Below are 15389 nucleotides of genomic sequence, written 5' to 3' on the forward strand. Positions count from 1 at the left end.
TCTCCCTCTACCCCAAACTGAATTGCCTTTGCAGAGTATAAGACTGCTTCAGCAAATTAATCTCTTTGTCTTTGAGAAACAGACATAGTTTTATGGCTCAGCATCTTGGAGTTTTGTTTTTTTTATGTTTTTTTTTTTTTTTTAAAGCTGTTTTCCTCTCAACAGGAGCATTATTTCTATATCTGCACAGGAGAACGAGCATATTTTATTACTTAAAATTTCAGTTGATTGTTTTAATGACGAGCATCTATTCTTACTATATTCCCCCCAAGTGCTACAATCAAATTTCTACATGTTAGTGTTCTATAGTGCAATATCATAAGCCACTTATTAGACGATATTTAATGATTCTGTGATTTTCTATGTTCCTAAAATAAGCAAAGTGTCAAATCCTTGTGAATAACAAGAAACATTGTTATGCTTTTAATAAGAGCTTTTCTCTTTTCCAAAAATTCATAGTGCCTACAACCTCTAAATGCATTAACACTGTAAGCCAAAAAGTAGCATGACATTAGAAATGAACAGAGACTTGGCATTTCTTTTTTCATATGAAAACATAATAAACTTAAATTTAGGCAATAGATTTTTCTCAACTCATGCCTTACACAGAAGAAGCAGCTGTTGTTGAAACACATTGTTCAGGTTGTGGGAGAGTGAAGAAGTCTCTGATGCATGGTTTTAGTACCTCCTCTGTCCCCATTTAATATCTGCTAGACAAATCACAAAGCCCGCCTAGGGGATAGCAGCAGATGATCTCTTTGAAGGTTTTCCTCAGTTCTTGGCTCCGGAGTGCATAAATTAGAGGGTCGATGATGGAATTACACATGATCAGGATGAGATACAAGTTAAAATGAGACATGAAACACACACAGTATGGGTTCTGAGGACAAGAGATGTAGAATATTAAGTGGAGGAAGAAGGGGGCCCAGCAGACAACAAAGACTCCAATCAGTATGGTCAGGGTGATTGCACCCTTCATGTTGGCCCCTTGGCGGATGGCGCCAGAGCCTGGGAGGACCGCGATTCTCTTAATGTGCAGTCTGGCCATGAGGAACATGTGGACATAGAGAGAAGCCATGAGAGCCAACATGGTGAAGAACATGGTGATGAGACAGATGATAACAGCACTGCTGTCCGAGTAGATGATGAACAGAATGCCCGAGACCGTGCAGGCCGCCCAGATACAACTTATAATGATCCCAACCCGCCTAACCGTCATGATGTTATGGTACTGGAGAGCATAAAAGATGGTAAAGTACCTGTCCACTGCAATGGAAAGCAGGCTGCAAATCGATGCAAGCAAGGAGCTACAGATCACCGAGTCAATGACATTATCAATATTCACGGTGAAACTCTGTGCGTCCGTATCCGTGCTGTTTAACAGGGTGATGACAATGGTTTCTGAGCCGTTGGAGACGCTCACCAACATATCAGCCACAGCCAGGCTACAGATGAAAAAGTACATGGGTGAATGCAGATTCTTGTTCTTGGCTATTGCCACGATCACCAGAATATTCTCCAACAAGCTTATGACCCCCAGAGTCACAAACACCTCGGGGGAGACAAAAAGTTGCTCATAGCACCCTCCATCAGAGTAGCCTTTGCCAAGGGACTCACTGGCGTTGGCGTGCTGTCCGTAGGTGCTGCGGTTCCAGAAGTGGAGAGAAGTGTGCATGCCGTGGTGGACAGTGGAGTTCATCGTGCCCCGAGTGGGTGCAGATCCCTCCGGACACTGCTTCGATCTCTCTCGGGTCAGGTAGCCTCAGGGATTTTCTCCACGTCTTTGTCGGACGGAAAGTTCTGAGGCTGAAACTGGCATGCCCGTTGTAAGTCAGTGTCACATGCTCCAAAGGCTGGAAACGGAGCTTTTCCTGCCTTCCCGGGACAGCTCTGAGTCCCTGCACTTTCAAAGCTTAGGCTTCCGAGATGCTCATTCTCAGTTCCAAGAGTCTGCTCTTTCCTTTTTTGTCCTCACACCCACCTTAACTTTAGTCTTAAGCATTCAGTCGGATCCTTTATAAATCATGCTCCTAGTAGCTGCTGTGCCACTAGGAGCTGAATCCGCGTGCACGTGTTCACGTGGGCTGCCTCTCCGAGGTCTTCGTTCCAACCTGAAGCGTTGCTTTGAGTGTTAGTAGCTGCTGCTGATTTTATGGTGTGTGAGGGGAAAAAAAATGCTCCGAGTGGCTCCTCCTCTGCTTCCCCCCCAGCCAATCCAGATGCGCTGGAAGTCTGTGAGGCACCGGTGATGTTCGGAGATACAAACTGCAGGGCAACACCGAATCAGACGCAGAAGCGTGCGGAGCCGGGAAGCTGGCAGGACAGAGACTGGATTTTCCTTGTCAAGTTTTCAAGGGAAACGACTTGCTCCCTAGAGGCCGTTCTTTGATGTCACCAAAGCCAGCCACCCCGGGTTTATTCCTGCTTCAAAGAGAGACACGTGTGTGTGTGTGTGTGTGTGTGTGTGTGTGTGTGTGTGTGTGTCCCTGCCTGGGCGCGGATGTTCCTGAAATAGGTACACTGCCTTTGTCGTCAGGATTTTGAATTTGTTTCCTCTCAATTGCTTTGAATTAAGAATCCATGAACCGATGCTTCAATTTAAAATACCTGAAACACAGGGAGGAGATGGTTGATGAGACAGGTACATGGTGCTCCCAATGGGGAACTCCTGTAGGTAGAGCTACAGTTTTTCAAAGGGTTCAAGATGGGGCTCATTTTTAAGCACTGCTATTTGGTATTTCTCCATTGCAGAGTTTCTATTTCATGGCTGGGAAAGTTTTCTTTTTATTCATGATATTTAAACACCATATGGCATTAATATCAACTGTATTTACTCTGAACTCAAAAGGAAAAAGTCGATAATTAGGCAAAACTCAGTTTTTAATTTTGAGATGTGACTGATTAATGAAATATTATATATATTTAATGTATATTTTAATGAGTTTGGACATATGCCTCTACCCATGATAAGTATCATCACAATCAAGGTCCTAAACATATTCACCACCTCCAACATTCTCCTTGTGTAATTATAGGTGTGTGTTTTGTTTGTCTGTTTTTTTGTTTATTAGTTTTGTGGTAAGAACACTTACCATAAGATCTACCCTCTTAATGTGTTTTAAAGTATGTGATACCATATTATTAACTATTGTTAATAGTTAATTAACATGGTTAATTTTACTACTTAACATAGTTAAATTTACTAAATTTAACATAGTTAAATTTACTATTTAACATCGTTAAATAATGTGCCTATTGGCACCATGTTTGTACAGTAGACAGCCAGACAGCCATTCTTCTAACATAACTGCAGCTTTATACCCATTGCGCAATGGTTCCCTGGCAGTGGCCTTAGCAATGATCTCTTGGATTTAACACCAGGAGTTCAGATAACAAAACCAAACATTGGTGGGTGGGATTACATCAAATTAAAAAGCTTCTGAACAACAAAGGAAACAACCAGAGTGAAAAGGCAACTTGCAGAAAGGGAGAAGATGTTTGCAAACCATCTATTTGAAGAGGCCAATATTCAAAATATGTAAGAATGTCTTACAACTGAATAGCAAAAATATAGAAACAAAACCAGCTAGCCAGCCAAACCAAACTGACTCTATTTAAAAATGGGCAAAGTCAGAATCACACCTATAAATACAAAAAATAAACTGATGGTTGCCAGAGGGAAGGGGGAAGGAGGGATGGGTAATAGGGCTGAAGGGGAGTGGGAGATAGCAAGCTTTCAGTTATGGAGTAAATAAGTCATGGGAATAAAAGGCATAACCTAGGGAATACAGTCAAAGATACTGTAATAGCTTTGTATGGTGACAGATGGGAGCTACACTTGTGATTGCAGCGTGATGTTTACAGATGGAGAATCACTGTGCTGTATATCTGAAATGAATATAACATTGTGTGTCAACTGTACTCAAATTTTAAGAAAGTTAAAAAACAAAACAAAATAAAATAAAAATGGTCAAATGACTTGGATAGATCTTTGTCCAAAGAAGATATACAAATGGCCACCAAGTATATGAAAAGGTGCTCAACAACTTATCAGAAAATGGAGGTCAAGACCATAAGGAGATAGCCCATTACACCTGTTAGGAGGGCTACCATTAAAAAAACAACAACAACAAAACAAGACCAAAAAAAAAAAATCTCCCAAAGAACAAATATTGGTGAGGATGTGAAGAAATTGGAACTTTTTTTTTTTTAGGGCAGTCAAGCTATCTCCATAATTGAAAGTTTTGTCAAATAAATGCACACGTACCTTAGCAACTTCACTTCTTCTAGCTGAGATCAGTAAATGTAAGTTATTAGAGTTTCTGAATGTTTTATTTAAGCTAAGTTTGAAAGAGAGTGTCAAAGTTACAAATTAATTAAGCTTCAGGTTATAAAATTTGATATAATGTCCTTTTCTTGTTATGACCATTGCCGGCTTTCACTTTGTATGGTTCGTGGCTACTAATAATAGGGACAATAAGAAAGAATTATTCGAAGATTCATTTGAACTCCTCAATGATAGAGGTAGGGATTTTATCTTCATTCCGTTTTGTGGCAGAGACAATGCTATGTATCATTCCGAGCACTGAGCTAAATCAGTGTCTCCCAGCCACCCCTAGGATTCAGAGGTTCTTGTGACTGAATTCTAGGTGATGCACATTACGCTAGCTCCCCTATGATCCTACACACTTTTCCCGTCTCATTGATAGAAGCTGCAGAAGGTCCGTGGGGTCTCATGTTGTAGATGGCAGAATGACATCATGGAAGGAGCCTGTTTCTGAATAACTGTGGAGAGCAGAGATCACTTCTCCAACAGCCCCCCCCCCCCCCCCCCCCCCCCCCCCCCCCGGCCCACCGCCCCAGTCTAGCCCGCCAGCTGAAGGGAACTGTGATTTGAGCAAGCTGTAAATATCACCATTGTTAAGCTGCTGAAATATTGGTGTTCTCTATTACAACAGCCAGCATTAATTACCTTGACTTTAAACCTTTTACTGGAGCTACTTATAAGGATCAAACCTAAATTACATGGAAATCCTTTCTTTCTTTTGTTTTGGATTTATGCAAAGAGTGAACTACCTAATATGGAAGCAACAGGGAAGAAATCTATTGAAATGTTTAAGCATCAGATAGTCAACTCTGTATAATCTTTTTCCTGAGTCAGCTCTGGATTTTGTGCGACTTACTTCTGCTAGTGGCATTATTGTTTGTTTGCTTGGCTTAAAATTCAGAGTATCTTTGATTTGTCCATCTTTCTCAAAAATCACCACATGTAATCACTTGTAAAATATCTTCCATTTCCGCCAGTGTGTCTGACTCCTCTTTTTCTCTTCACCAAACTCCCTTCTCACTGTTTGCCTTCATGGAAACCCGACTGTAGTCAGACTCACGTGCTAGCTGACACCCAGATTAAGAATTTTCCCATCAGTTTCCTTTATTCCTGCTGCAGGGAATGCCCTTCTCCTCTATTGTAAATGCACAATCCTCCTTACTTTGTAAAACTTACTTTATTTTTTGTGTGATTTGTATAGAATTATGTAATAGCTGAAAATTAGTGATCAAAAATAAAACCCACTTCCTTTTAGCTTTTTTTTAAAAAACGAGGAGCTTTATTTATTTATTTTTTTAAGATTTTATTTATTTATTTGACAGACAGAGACCAGAGGTAGGCAGAGAGGCAGGCAGAGAGAGGGGGAAGCAGGCTTCCTGCCAAGTAGAGAGCCTGATGTGGGGCTCAATCCCAGGACCCTGGGATCATGACCTGAGCCGAAGGCAGAGGCTTTAACCCACTGAGCCACCCAGGTGCCCCTTAGCTTTTTAAGATTATATTTATTTATTTAAGAGAGAAAGAGGGTGAACAGGGGGAGAGGCAGAAGGGGAGGGAGAGGGAGAGACAATCTGTAGCAGACCCTTGGAGAGCGCGGAGCCCCTCACAGTCTCATGACTGTGAGATCACTACCTGAGCTCAAACTAACAGTTGGATGCTTGACCAACTCAGCCACCCAGGAGCCCCTCTTTTAACTTTTTACAAAAAAAAAAAAAAAAATCAGAGACCAGGATCACACTAAAAATCTCAGAAGAACCATATGCAGTTAATATCTCAAATTTAATTATTTGGTTCAGATTTATAAAACCTTGATTGTATGGTTAATCATGCTGAAAAATGACATTTCGTCACCTCCAAGGAGGCATTTTAATTGCCTGCCATAGTTTCGTTCTCTATGAGCCGGAAGAAATACAGCCAGCAATGTAAGACACATTAATGGTGTTTTTTAAAATTTATTGCAGAGTTCCTTCTTTTAACACACGCAAAATTGAGTTAGATCATAATATATTTCTCTCATGAGTGAAATCCTTATTTTATATTTAATAATAAATATGAAACATAACCAAAGAGAAGTATTTATTAAGCTGTGCTGAATGGATTACCATTTTGGGGAGACATTTATGTTGTTTTTTCCCCCCTACAAAATAACAGCGGAGATTCCAAGGTCAAGTAATTTTGGAAAATATTGCCAACTCACTGCCTTCTTAAAGTTTCAGAATTTACATTAGCATATAAAGTTTATGAAATCTCTTACTAGCAAAAAATTCACTACGGCTTAATCCTCTTATTTTCTCAACTTATTTGAACGTAGACCCTCCCTTCTCTCACTTTGGTTTTTCAAGTACCCATTATACTCAGTCCAGCTGTTGAGCTCCTTTCAAAAAGGCATATTTGCCCCAAACCCAGCTGATGTATCAGGGAATATTTTGAGCACAACTCAAATTTTTGAGTTTGTTTTTGCACAGTTTCTACAGTGGAAACAATAGGGGACCGTGGCAGATGGCACCTACGTGAACCAAGACACACAGGGCACGAACAACACACACACTCGAGTATTTACCACTCCCTCGGCTCACGGCATATGTGAAGAAGCCCAAGGCTCCTTGTGGCTCTCACAGGTTTTGTGAGATTTCCAGTAATCCCCCTACCACTGCGAGCTGACGCACAAGCTCTAACCCTTTTGAATCTCACTTCCTCAAGGGAACTGAAGGTCTTTTTCCAGGTACAACTCCATGTTTCTTGCAGGCTTCTGTATGTTCAACGTGTGTAAGACTGCTCTGCTCTTTTCCTGAGGTTCCCTTCGCTCTTTTATCTGGTGTAGCCCTGATGAAGTCTATGCGTGTTATGTATCTATCCGTATTTTTTCCCATAAACCCTATTGTTGTTTTGTAGGATTTTTGCAGGGCACTCTGAGTTTAGATTACATACATCACATTCCGACGGAGCTAAATGTAACGTGAATTCTGAGCACAGGGTGATGTAAGGAAGTGTTGAACTACCATACTGGACACCTAAATCCAATACGACACTGTCTGTTAACTAACTGGAATTTAAATAAAAGCTGGAAAAAAAAGTAAAAGTAACATGTATTGGAATATACAGTTTGGGAAACAGTCACATAGAACAAATTATTCTGACTACAAAATTAGTATTTAAAAGTGTTTATTACCTGACAGATGCTGGCGAGGATGCGGAGAAAGGGGAACCCTCCTACACTGTTGGTGGGAATGCAAGCTGGTGCAGCCACTCTGGAAAACAGCATGGAGGTTCCTCAAAATGTTGAAAATAGAACTGCCCTATGACCCAGCAATTGCACTATTGGGTATTTACCCTAAAGATACAAACGTAGTGATCCAAAGGGGCACGTGCACCCGAATGTTTATAGCAGCAATGTCCACAATAGCCTAACTATGGAAAGAACCTAGATGTCCATCAACAGATGAATGGTTCAAGAAGATGTGGTATATATACACAATGGAATACTATGCAGCCATCAAAAGAAATGAAATCTTGCCATTTGCGACAACATGGATGGAACTAGAGGGTATCATGCTTAGCGAAATAAGTCAAGCAGAGAAAGACAACTATCATATGATCTCCCTGATATGAGGAAGTGGTGATGCAACATGGGGGCTTAAGTGGGTAGGAGAAGAATCAATGAAAGAAGATGGGATTGGGAGGGAGGCAAACCATAAGTGACTCTTAATCTCACAAAACAAACTGAGGGTTGCTGGGGGGAGGGGGATTGGGAGAAGGGGGTGGGATTATGGACATTGGGGAGGGTATGTGCTTTGGTGAGTGCTGTGAAGTGTGTAAACCTGGCGATTCACAGACCTGTACCCCTGGGGATAAAAACATATGTTTATAAAAAATAAAAAATTTTATTAAAAGCCTTAAAAAAAAGTGTTTATTACCATATGTACCATGAAATAGAATCCTTATTTATAACAGCATATCTCTTGTGTCTACAGGCTGATGTGTAGCCTTCTCCCAGGTTATGTAACTGTTGTTTCTACAGAGAATGTCCTAGTAAAATCAATATAGAATGTATATGCTATAGATAGATGTTCTTATTTTAGGGAATAGATTGTATAAGATTAACTGAATACTTAATGTGAATATTTTATTGCCTATTATAAAATAAATCTTTTTAGATTGTGATATTCACCATATATTTTAAGAGTTCTATAAATATTATATGGATTGAAATACATCTTTGGTTGTTCATTATTTATTATTTATTATTATTATTATTTAAAGAGTTATTTATTTATTTTAAAGAGTGTGAGAATGGTGGGCAGGGCAGAGGGAGAAAGTTATAAGCAGACTCCTTGCTGAGCACAGAGCCTGTCATAGGCTCAATTTCCTGACCCTAGGATCACAGCCTGAGCTGAAACCAAGAGTCAGATACTTAAGTGACTGCACCACCCAGGGGCCCCTGTTTATTATTATTTTTAATAGAAAACAAGTATAGTTCTCTATTGTGTCAACTTAAATATATTATTTTGTTCAAACCTTCAAAATTAGATAACACTGAGATAATATAATAACTTTCATTAAAATACTTTTACTCCTAGCAAAATATTATTAAAATGTTATTCTTTATAAAATTGATATTATAAAACATAAATTTGTCTCAAAATATAAGAAATTTTTCTATTAAAAAAATCACTCTCATTTGGCTTATAGCAATAGCCTCTGTATGGTTTTCCTGCTTTTCTCTTAAACTTCTTTCCAGTTTGCTTAATCTGCCTTCCTTCCTGCAACCAATATTTTACTGAGCACCTACTGTTTTCCAAATATAGAGGCAAATAAGGCATGCGATTTGCCGTCTGGGAACTTTGGTGTAGATATCCTCTAAATGGGTCGACGCAATTGTAAGTTAATAATTCCTACATATTGTGACAGTGCTGTACTGGTATTAATTAATAGAAATAATCTGTGCGTGTGTTGGTCTTGCTCATTGGAGGTGTTTTATTGAGATGAGAATTGGGGGAAGATAGGGTTTAGCTGGGTGAGAGGTGGAGAAGGCAAGAGTTCCAGGTAGAGGGAATAACTTCAGCACACACTTGTGAGAAGTAATATTGCAGATTCGGGGAATGGCAAGTGCTTTGGCACGGCTAGAGCACACCAACGTGCGGCACAGCAATGAGTCTGGGGATGTTAGCAGGGGGGCATCTGCGGCTTGGCCTGTCACGCCTGGGGGATTAGGACTTTACTTCCTTGGCCTCTGCTACGATCCTTAAGAACCTTGAAGGACTCCCCCATCGCCTTCGGGATAAAGAGCTTCAAGACGGAAGGAATACCATAATAAAATTTAGGACACCATAGAGTGGAATTATGAATATAAAGGCGGGGAGTCAAGATAATATTGGGTAACTACTAAGATGGTCTTACAGAAGCCTAAGTTAAGAGTCTGTGAAGACCCAAGGCAAGCCGGTAGCAGTTTCGCTACAGATGAGACAGCTGATCAGTCATGAATGGAATGAGGAAAAGCAAGAAATCCTTAATGCCCTCGCGTTTTGGCTCGAGTGATTGGTGAGCGTAGAGGGATTGGCTGTTTCGATGTCCACTTGAGCCTCCTTCCGTTTGGAGTTCCGAAAGCTAAGATCTGGACGGCCAGTCCCTTTGCCGCCTGCATTCTGTACGTGAATTAGTTTTTCCTGATCGGATATATTCGTAAGAGTTTTGGAGAGCGTAAGTGAGACAGAAGTCACCTCCCCAGAAGCCTTAGAAGGATCTGGTGGAGGTGAATTTTGGCATCAGGTGGCCCCACCGTCAGGTGGCAGGTGACCCGATTTGTGAATCAGGAGAATGGGAGCAGCAACTGTCTCCTGCAAGATGCCTTGCAGCTCAAGTGGTGTGAAATTGGAAAGCAGTAGAATGGTCCGTTACCATTCCAAAATATTTGTGAGCACCTTTTGCCTGTATTAAGTCCCCCACTAGCTGATACACTGAGAATATGTCTGTTTTCTGCACTGAATTAGGATTGTTTAAGGAATAATGAAAAAGGAATCCTCTTATGAGACAAAATTTACATTTAGTTGTTAAAATTTTGTATATGAAGTGCTTTTGAGACATCTAAATGGAGATACCCACTTAGCGAAGATGAGTATGGAGCCCAGAAGAATAATGTAGTGTAGAGACACATATTTTGGCTTCCATAGATACAGGCTATACTGGAAGCTGTCGGCTTCTACCAGGAAAGGGGAAAAAAGAGAACCATGAATCGAATCACAGGGGACCCATGTACTTAGGAGGCAAATGTAAAAAATGCAGACAAAAGAGACTGTTAGTCTGGGTCGTCTGGGAAGAGCGTACCAACGTAGGACTAAAGGTGTGGATTTTACTGAGCAAATGACTGAGAGGAAAAAGAAAATGGGGAGAGAGCCCGAAGAAGCTGTCCCGTCACAGGGCACGCCTGACCTTGAGAGAGAAGAGAGACAGAGGGAAGAAGGGCAGGGGGAAAGCATCATAGATCTGCCCTGAAGTCTGAGGAAGGCTGGCAACACTTACCGGGGTAATGCTTGCATTAGAGCTGCCCTTCAGAAGCGTCCTGTGTCTCCCCGTGATGGGCCTGATTTAGTGTCCCTGCTGTACTCAGTTACCGGCAGGAAGCAGCCTGTGGGAAGCATGACCTCGGAGCAAACGTGGCAGTGGATTTTGGAGGGTGATTGCTGGGGCCTGAGGTCGGTTAAGCTCCCTGTAGTTGGAGGGCTGTGGGTGCACTCTCGCGGCTGCCATGGAGACTGAAGAGTCATCAGAGTGGCAGGAGGAGGACCAGGGGAGAGTCACTGGACTATCAGAGAATAATGGCTTTAAAGGAGAGAAAGTGGCCGCAGGTGCAAAGCCCGCAGAGCCATCCAGGGAGATCAGAACTTGTTCTTTTTTTCCCCCTGAATCCTTGTGGTTCTTTTTGGAATCTGTTTTATTCACGTATCTTTACTGATCAAAACATTTGAACGTAAGTACATAAACATATAATTCCTATCAGATCAACAAATTCTCGGTAATTCTAAGAATACTTTAAAATAACATGGCTATTTAGGTCAATTTTAATAACTTTATATTTGTGGGTATGTGTAAACATTTTTAAGTGTATGTGTCAATTTCCTCTCTGTAAGGTTGCAATAAAAGTTTCAAAGGTTACCATGAGAAATAAGTGAGTTAACATGTATAAAGTCTTAGCACAGAATAAATGCTATATAAGCATTAGTTATATTTATTTTATATTTTTCCAACTTAAGATTTTTGTGGCTCTCTACTCTAGCTGGGGATTGTATATTCTGCAGAATGCACCATTTCTGCACACCGATCATGCTTTCAGTTTTTAAAGACCCCCCCCCCTTTTTTTTTTTCAAGAAAAGGAGAGTGGGAAGAAGGATGGAGGGAGAGGGAGAGAGAGAATCTCAAGCAGACTCTGCTGAGTGTGGAGCCTGACTCAGGGCTCAGTCTTACAACCCTGAGATCAGGACCGGAGGGGAAATCAAGAGTCAGTAGCCCAACCAACGGAGCCACCCAGGTGCCCCTAAAGACACTTTTAGTTACAAAATTTGATTTCTTCTTGGTGTGCGCAGGGAAACAATGCCTCTTTATGTGCAAACACACCACGATACTTACGTATCATTAAACTTCTGTTTTCAGCACAGCTGTGGTTGAGAGTGGTATTGTTTAACGGTTTCATGTTTCATAACATGTAAGTTACAGTCATACACCCAAGTGGGCTCATTTGCTTACATGTAAATGGAGACCTGGAGGTTTGCTGCATGGTAGTAATCAAAATCTGTAGACGAATCTTCCTTTACGAGAAACCTGATGTGGTCTTTGTACCAGTGGGTCCTTGGGGGAAATCTCATTCTTGCTTTTCAGTGGGTTTTCCTTAAATTGGGGTGTGGGAGGAGAATAGGAGGTTACTGAAAGCTTTTCTTGCCTTCCTGGGGAGGTAGAGAATGCCTTGCTTCATTAAGCTTTCACCAATGAATATTCTAAAAACCTAATATTTATTTGGAGTTATAGTTTTCTATGTGTAGTGTATATAGTCTCAGAAGATTTCATATAAATTGCATTTGCTGATTAAATTTGAATTGATATTGAATTTTTAATGCTTTTAAATTGAAAGAGGCTTCTACCTTTCCCTGCCCCAACTTTTCTGTTAAAAAATAATCTGTTCAGATATTATAGGTGAACTTCTACTTAAACAAAAACTATAACAAACAAATTTAGAGTAAAACTTGGCATGTCTCCATTTCTGGTTTTGTAAATTTGAATTTTCTTGGAATAGCATGCCTGTGATGGTGTTTTTGCTATTTTTCTGCTTTTGATTACATCTGGTAAAATAGAGGTGAGTTTTGCACAATAGTACATACCAGAATCTTGGTTTTTCCAGTGACTTGCAAAATAAGATACTGTAAAAGAACTAAGTTTATCATGTTACAAAGAAGAGAAGCAGCAATGTTACTCACAGTGATGTTATAAGAAAATATCCACAAATGCCCATGGACTGTTTTGTGAAGTCAAGTGGTGAGTTTTGTCATTTGAAGTACGTGAGAGGTTTTAGACTCCCTGAGATTCCCTGGAAGGTCCTGCAACACCTAACAAACACATCTCGAAATTTCTTTCATAAATTATGTTTATTCAAGTTGCTTTGCTTTTGGCTAGGAGGTCTTCACATCATTAAAATTTCATAAGTAACAGGGTGCCTGGATGGCTCAGTTGGTTAAGCCACTGCCTTCAGCTCAAGTCATGATCCCGGAGTCTCGGGATCAAGTCCTGCATCAGACTCCCAGCTCCGTGGGGAGTCTGCCTCTCTCTGACCTACTCTCCCCTTCATGTTCTCTCTCATACTCTCTCTCAAATAAATAAATAAAATCTTTAAAAAAATTCATAAGTAACTTAAAGAATAAATCAAGTGTCCTCTCTCCTTTAAGCTCAGTATGTGTCTGACTGTGTATTTCTTACTGGATTCAGGAGGTAGTATTGCTTGCGTACCCCTCACGTAGGATTTTTGCCTGGATGGGGGAAAAAGAGCAGCAAAGTCTGTAGTGAGGTGTAAGATGTCAGAAATGACCACTTCCTGAGATCCTGTGTGTGAGCAACTGAAGACTGAACGTTGGCTGCTTATTTCCACCCACATTTCTTGCAGGCAGGTGTTTGGTGACGAGGAGGAAAGCATGTTACCCTACTCACGTCAAATGCGGGGGTTTAACTGTGAGGCTGTATCGAGAACTGAATCGCTATTGTCGGGACCATTACCTATTCAATCTGTTCTGAAGCCCACATAGCTTCTTCTCCATATCCCCCCTTTTCATCTCTCTCTCCCTATCTGGATTTCTTATCCCGTACTTCTGCATTCTGTTTAACCTAACTTGAGTCTTCGGACCCTGCACAGCCCTGACACTCCTGCTGGGAACCGTGCACCTTCAGCATCTGCCACTAACTGTCTGGGTCTCTCTGCACCCCACTTTGGATCCCTGAGACGGTGCTGGATGCCACAGCACATCAGAGGCTGCCAGCCAGCACAGACAGTAACCTGTCCTGTGTCCACTGCCATCTCCAGGTCCCGTGGTGGGCACAGGGACACGGTGACACAGGGTAGGTTTCCAGAGGCAGTGGGGTGGTGGCCCACAGAACCTCACTGGGAGGGGTGGCTGCAGGTGAGGCACCGTGGGTGGTGCCCAGTCCAGATGTCCTGGCCGCCGCCTTTGCTCTGTCCTCTGCCACTGCTTCACAGCTTGTCAGAGAGCCACACAAAGGGAGTTTTGCCTCTCTTTGGTCTGCGATTCTAAGATCAGGGGCTTAACATGGGTGGTCCAGCTTTCAACAGTGATGATAACTTGAGTGGAAGAAACTCGGGGAAAGTCAAATCTCAGCAGATTAGTGTCCAAGTGGCTATCTGCTATCCTATCTGCTGTTTCTCTTTCTTCTTCTTCTTCTTCTTCTTCTTCTTCTTCCTCTTCCTCTTCCTCTTCTTCTTCCTCTTCTTCTCCTTCTTCTTCTTCTTCAAGATTTTATGTATTTATTAGAGAGAGAGTGCATGATTGGGGAGGGGGTGGGAAGGGGCAGAAGAAGAGAGGGATGCAGACTCCCCACTGAGCAGGACTCTGTCCCAGGACCCTGACATCATGACCTGAGCCAAAGGCAGACACTTAACTGACTGAGCCACCCAGGCACTCCTGCTGTTTCCCTTTTATAGGGAGCTTGGGTTCTTACTATCAAAACAAATGTCCACATGTCTACAAAGTAGACTACTCTGAAGATCCCTAAAGACCCGCTGTACTCTTGGATTCCATTTAGAGGAGTAAGCTGAGGTGTGGCAACAGAAAATGTAAGACCTAAAGCTGCAAATAGTCTGTCTTAGAGTAGATGAGATATCATGAACAAATCCTAGTAACCATGGGATTTGTAAAAATCAAGGATTTTTAATGACGCTTTTGTATCTTCTTTCACCTCAGGAAGCAATATATTTTTGTGACAGTGATTTTAGGTTCGTTCCTTTTATAATTCTCTCCAAACATCCATTAAGTTGGTAGGACAATAGTTTTTGGTTTAAAATGTGCATTGAAAAAACCCTCTTTTAAGTTTTCATTTAAATTCCAGTTAGCTAATGTACAGTGTTACATTAGTTTCAGGCATACAATATGGTGACTCAACACTTCCATACATCACCCTGCGACCATCAGGGCAAGTGCCCCCCTTGATCCTGTCGCCAGTTTAACCCATGCCCCATCCCTCTCCCCTCTGGTCATCATCAGTTTGTTCTCTATAGTGAAGAGTCTCTTTCTTGGTTTGCCTCTCTCTCGCTCCCCTCCCTTTTGCTTATTTATTTCTTAAACTCCACATATGAGTAAAATCATAGGATATTTGTCTTTCTCTGAATTACTTATTTTGCTTAGCCTAATACTCTCTAACTCTAACTATTTCATTGCACATGGCAAAATTTCATTCTTCTTATGGCTGAGTAATATTCCTCTGTGTGTGTGTGTGTGTCCCTGAAGGAAGGGAAACAAAAGCAAAAATTAACTATTGGGACTTTGTCAAAGGAAAAACCTTGTGCACAGTGAAGGAA

The 15389-nt window shown here is 41.3% G+C and overlaps 1 protein-coding gene across 1 annotated transcript; it reads right to left on the reverse strand.

Moving 5' to 3' along the window:
* Nucleotides 1-535: 535 nt before the first annotated feature.
* On the reverse strand, nt 536-2060 carry MC4R (melanocortin 4 receptor). Its single transcript, XM_059410071.1, has one exon. It carries the CDS (start codon nt 1697-1699, stop codon nt 701-703), a length of 999 nt encoding a protein of 332 aa, XP_059266054.1. The 5' UTR covers nt 1700-2060; the 3' UTR covers nt 536-700.
* Between the last annotated feature and the right edge of the window lie 13329 nt (nt 2061-15389).

The sequence above is a fragment of the Mustela nigripes genome, chromosome 8, assembly GCF_022355385.1.
Source record: "Mustela nigripes isolate SB6536 chromosome 8, MUSNIG.SB6536, whole genome shotgun sequence".
NCBI lineage: Eukaryota > Metazoa > Chordata > Mammalia > Carnivora > Mustelidae > Mustela > Mustela nigripes.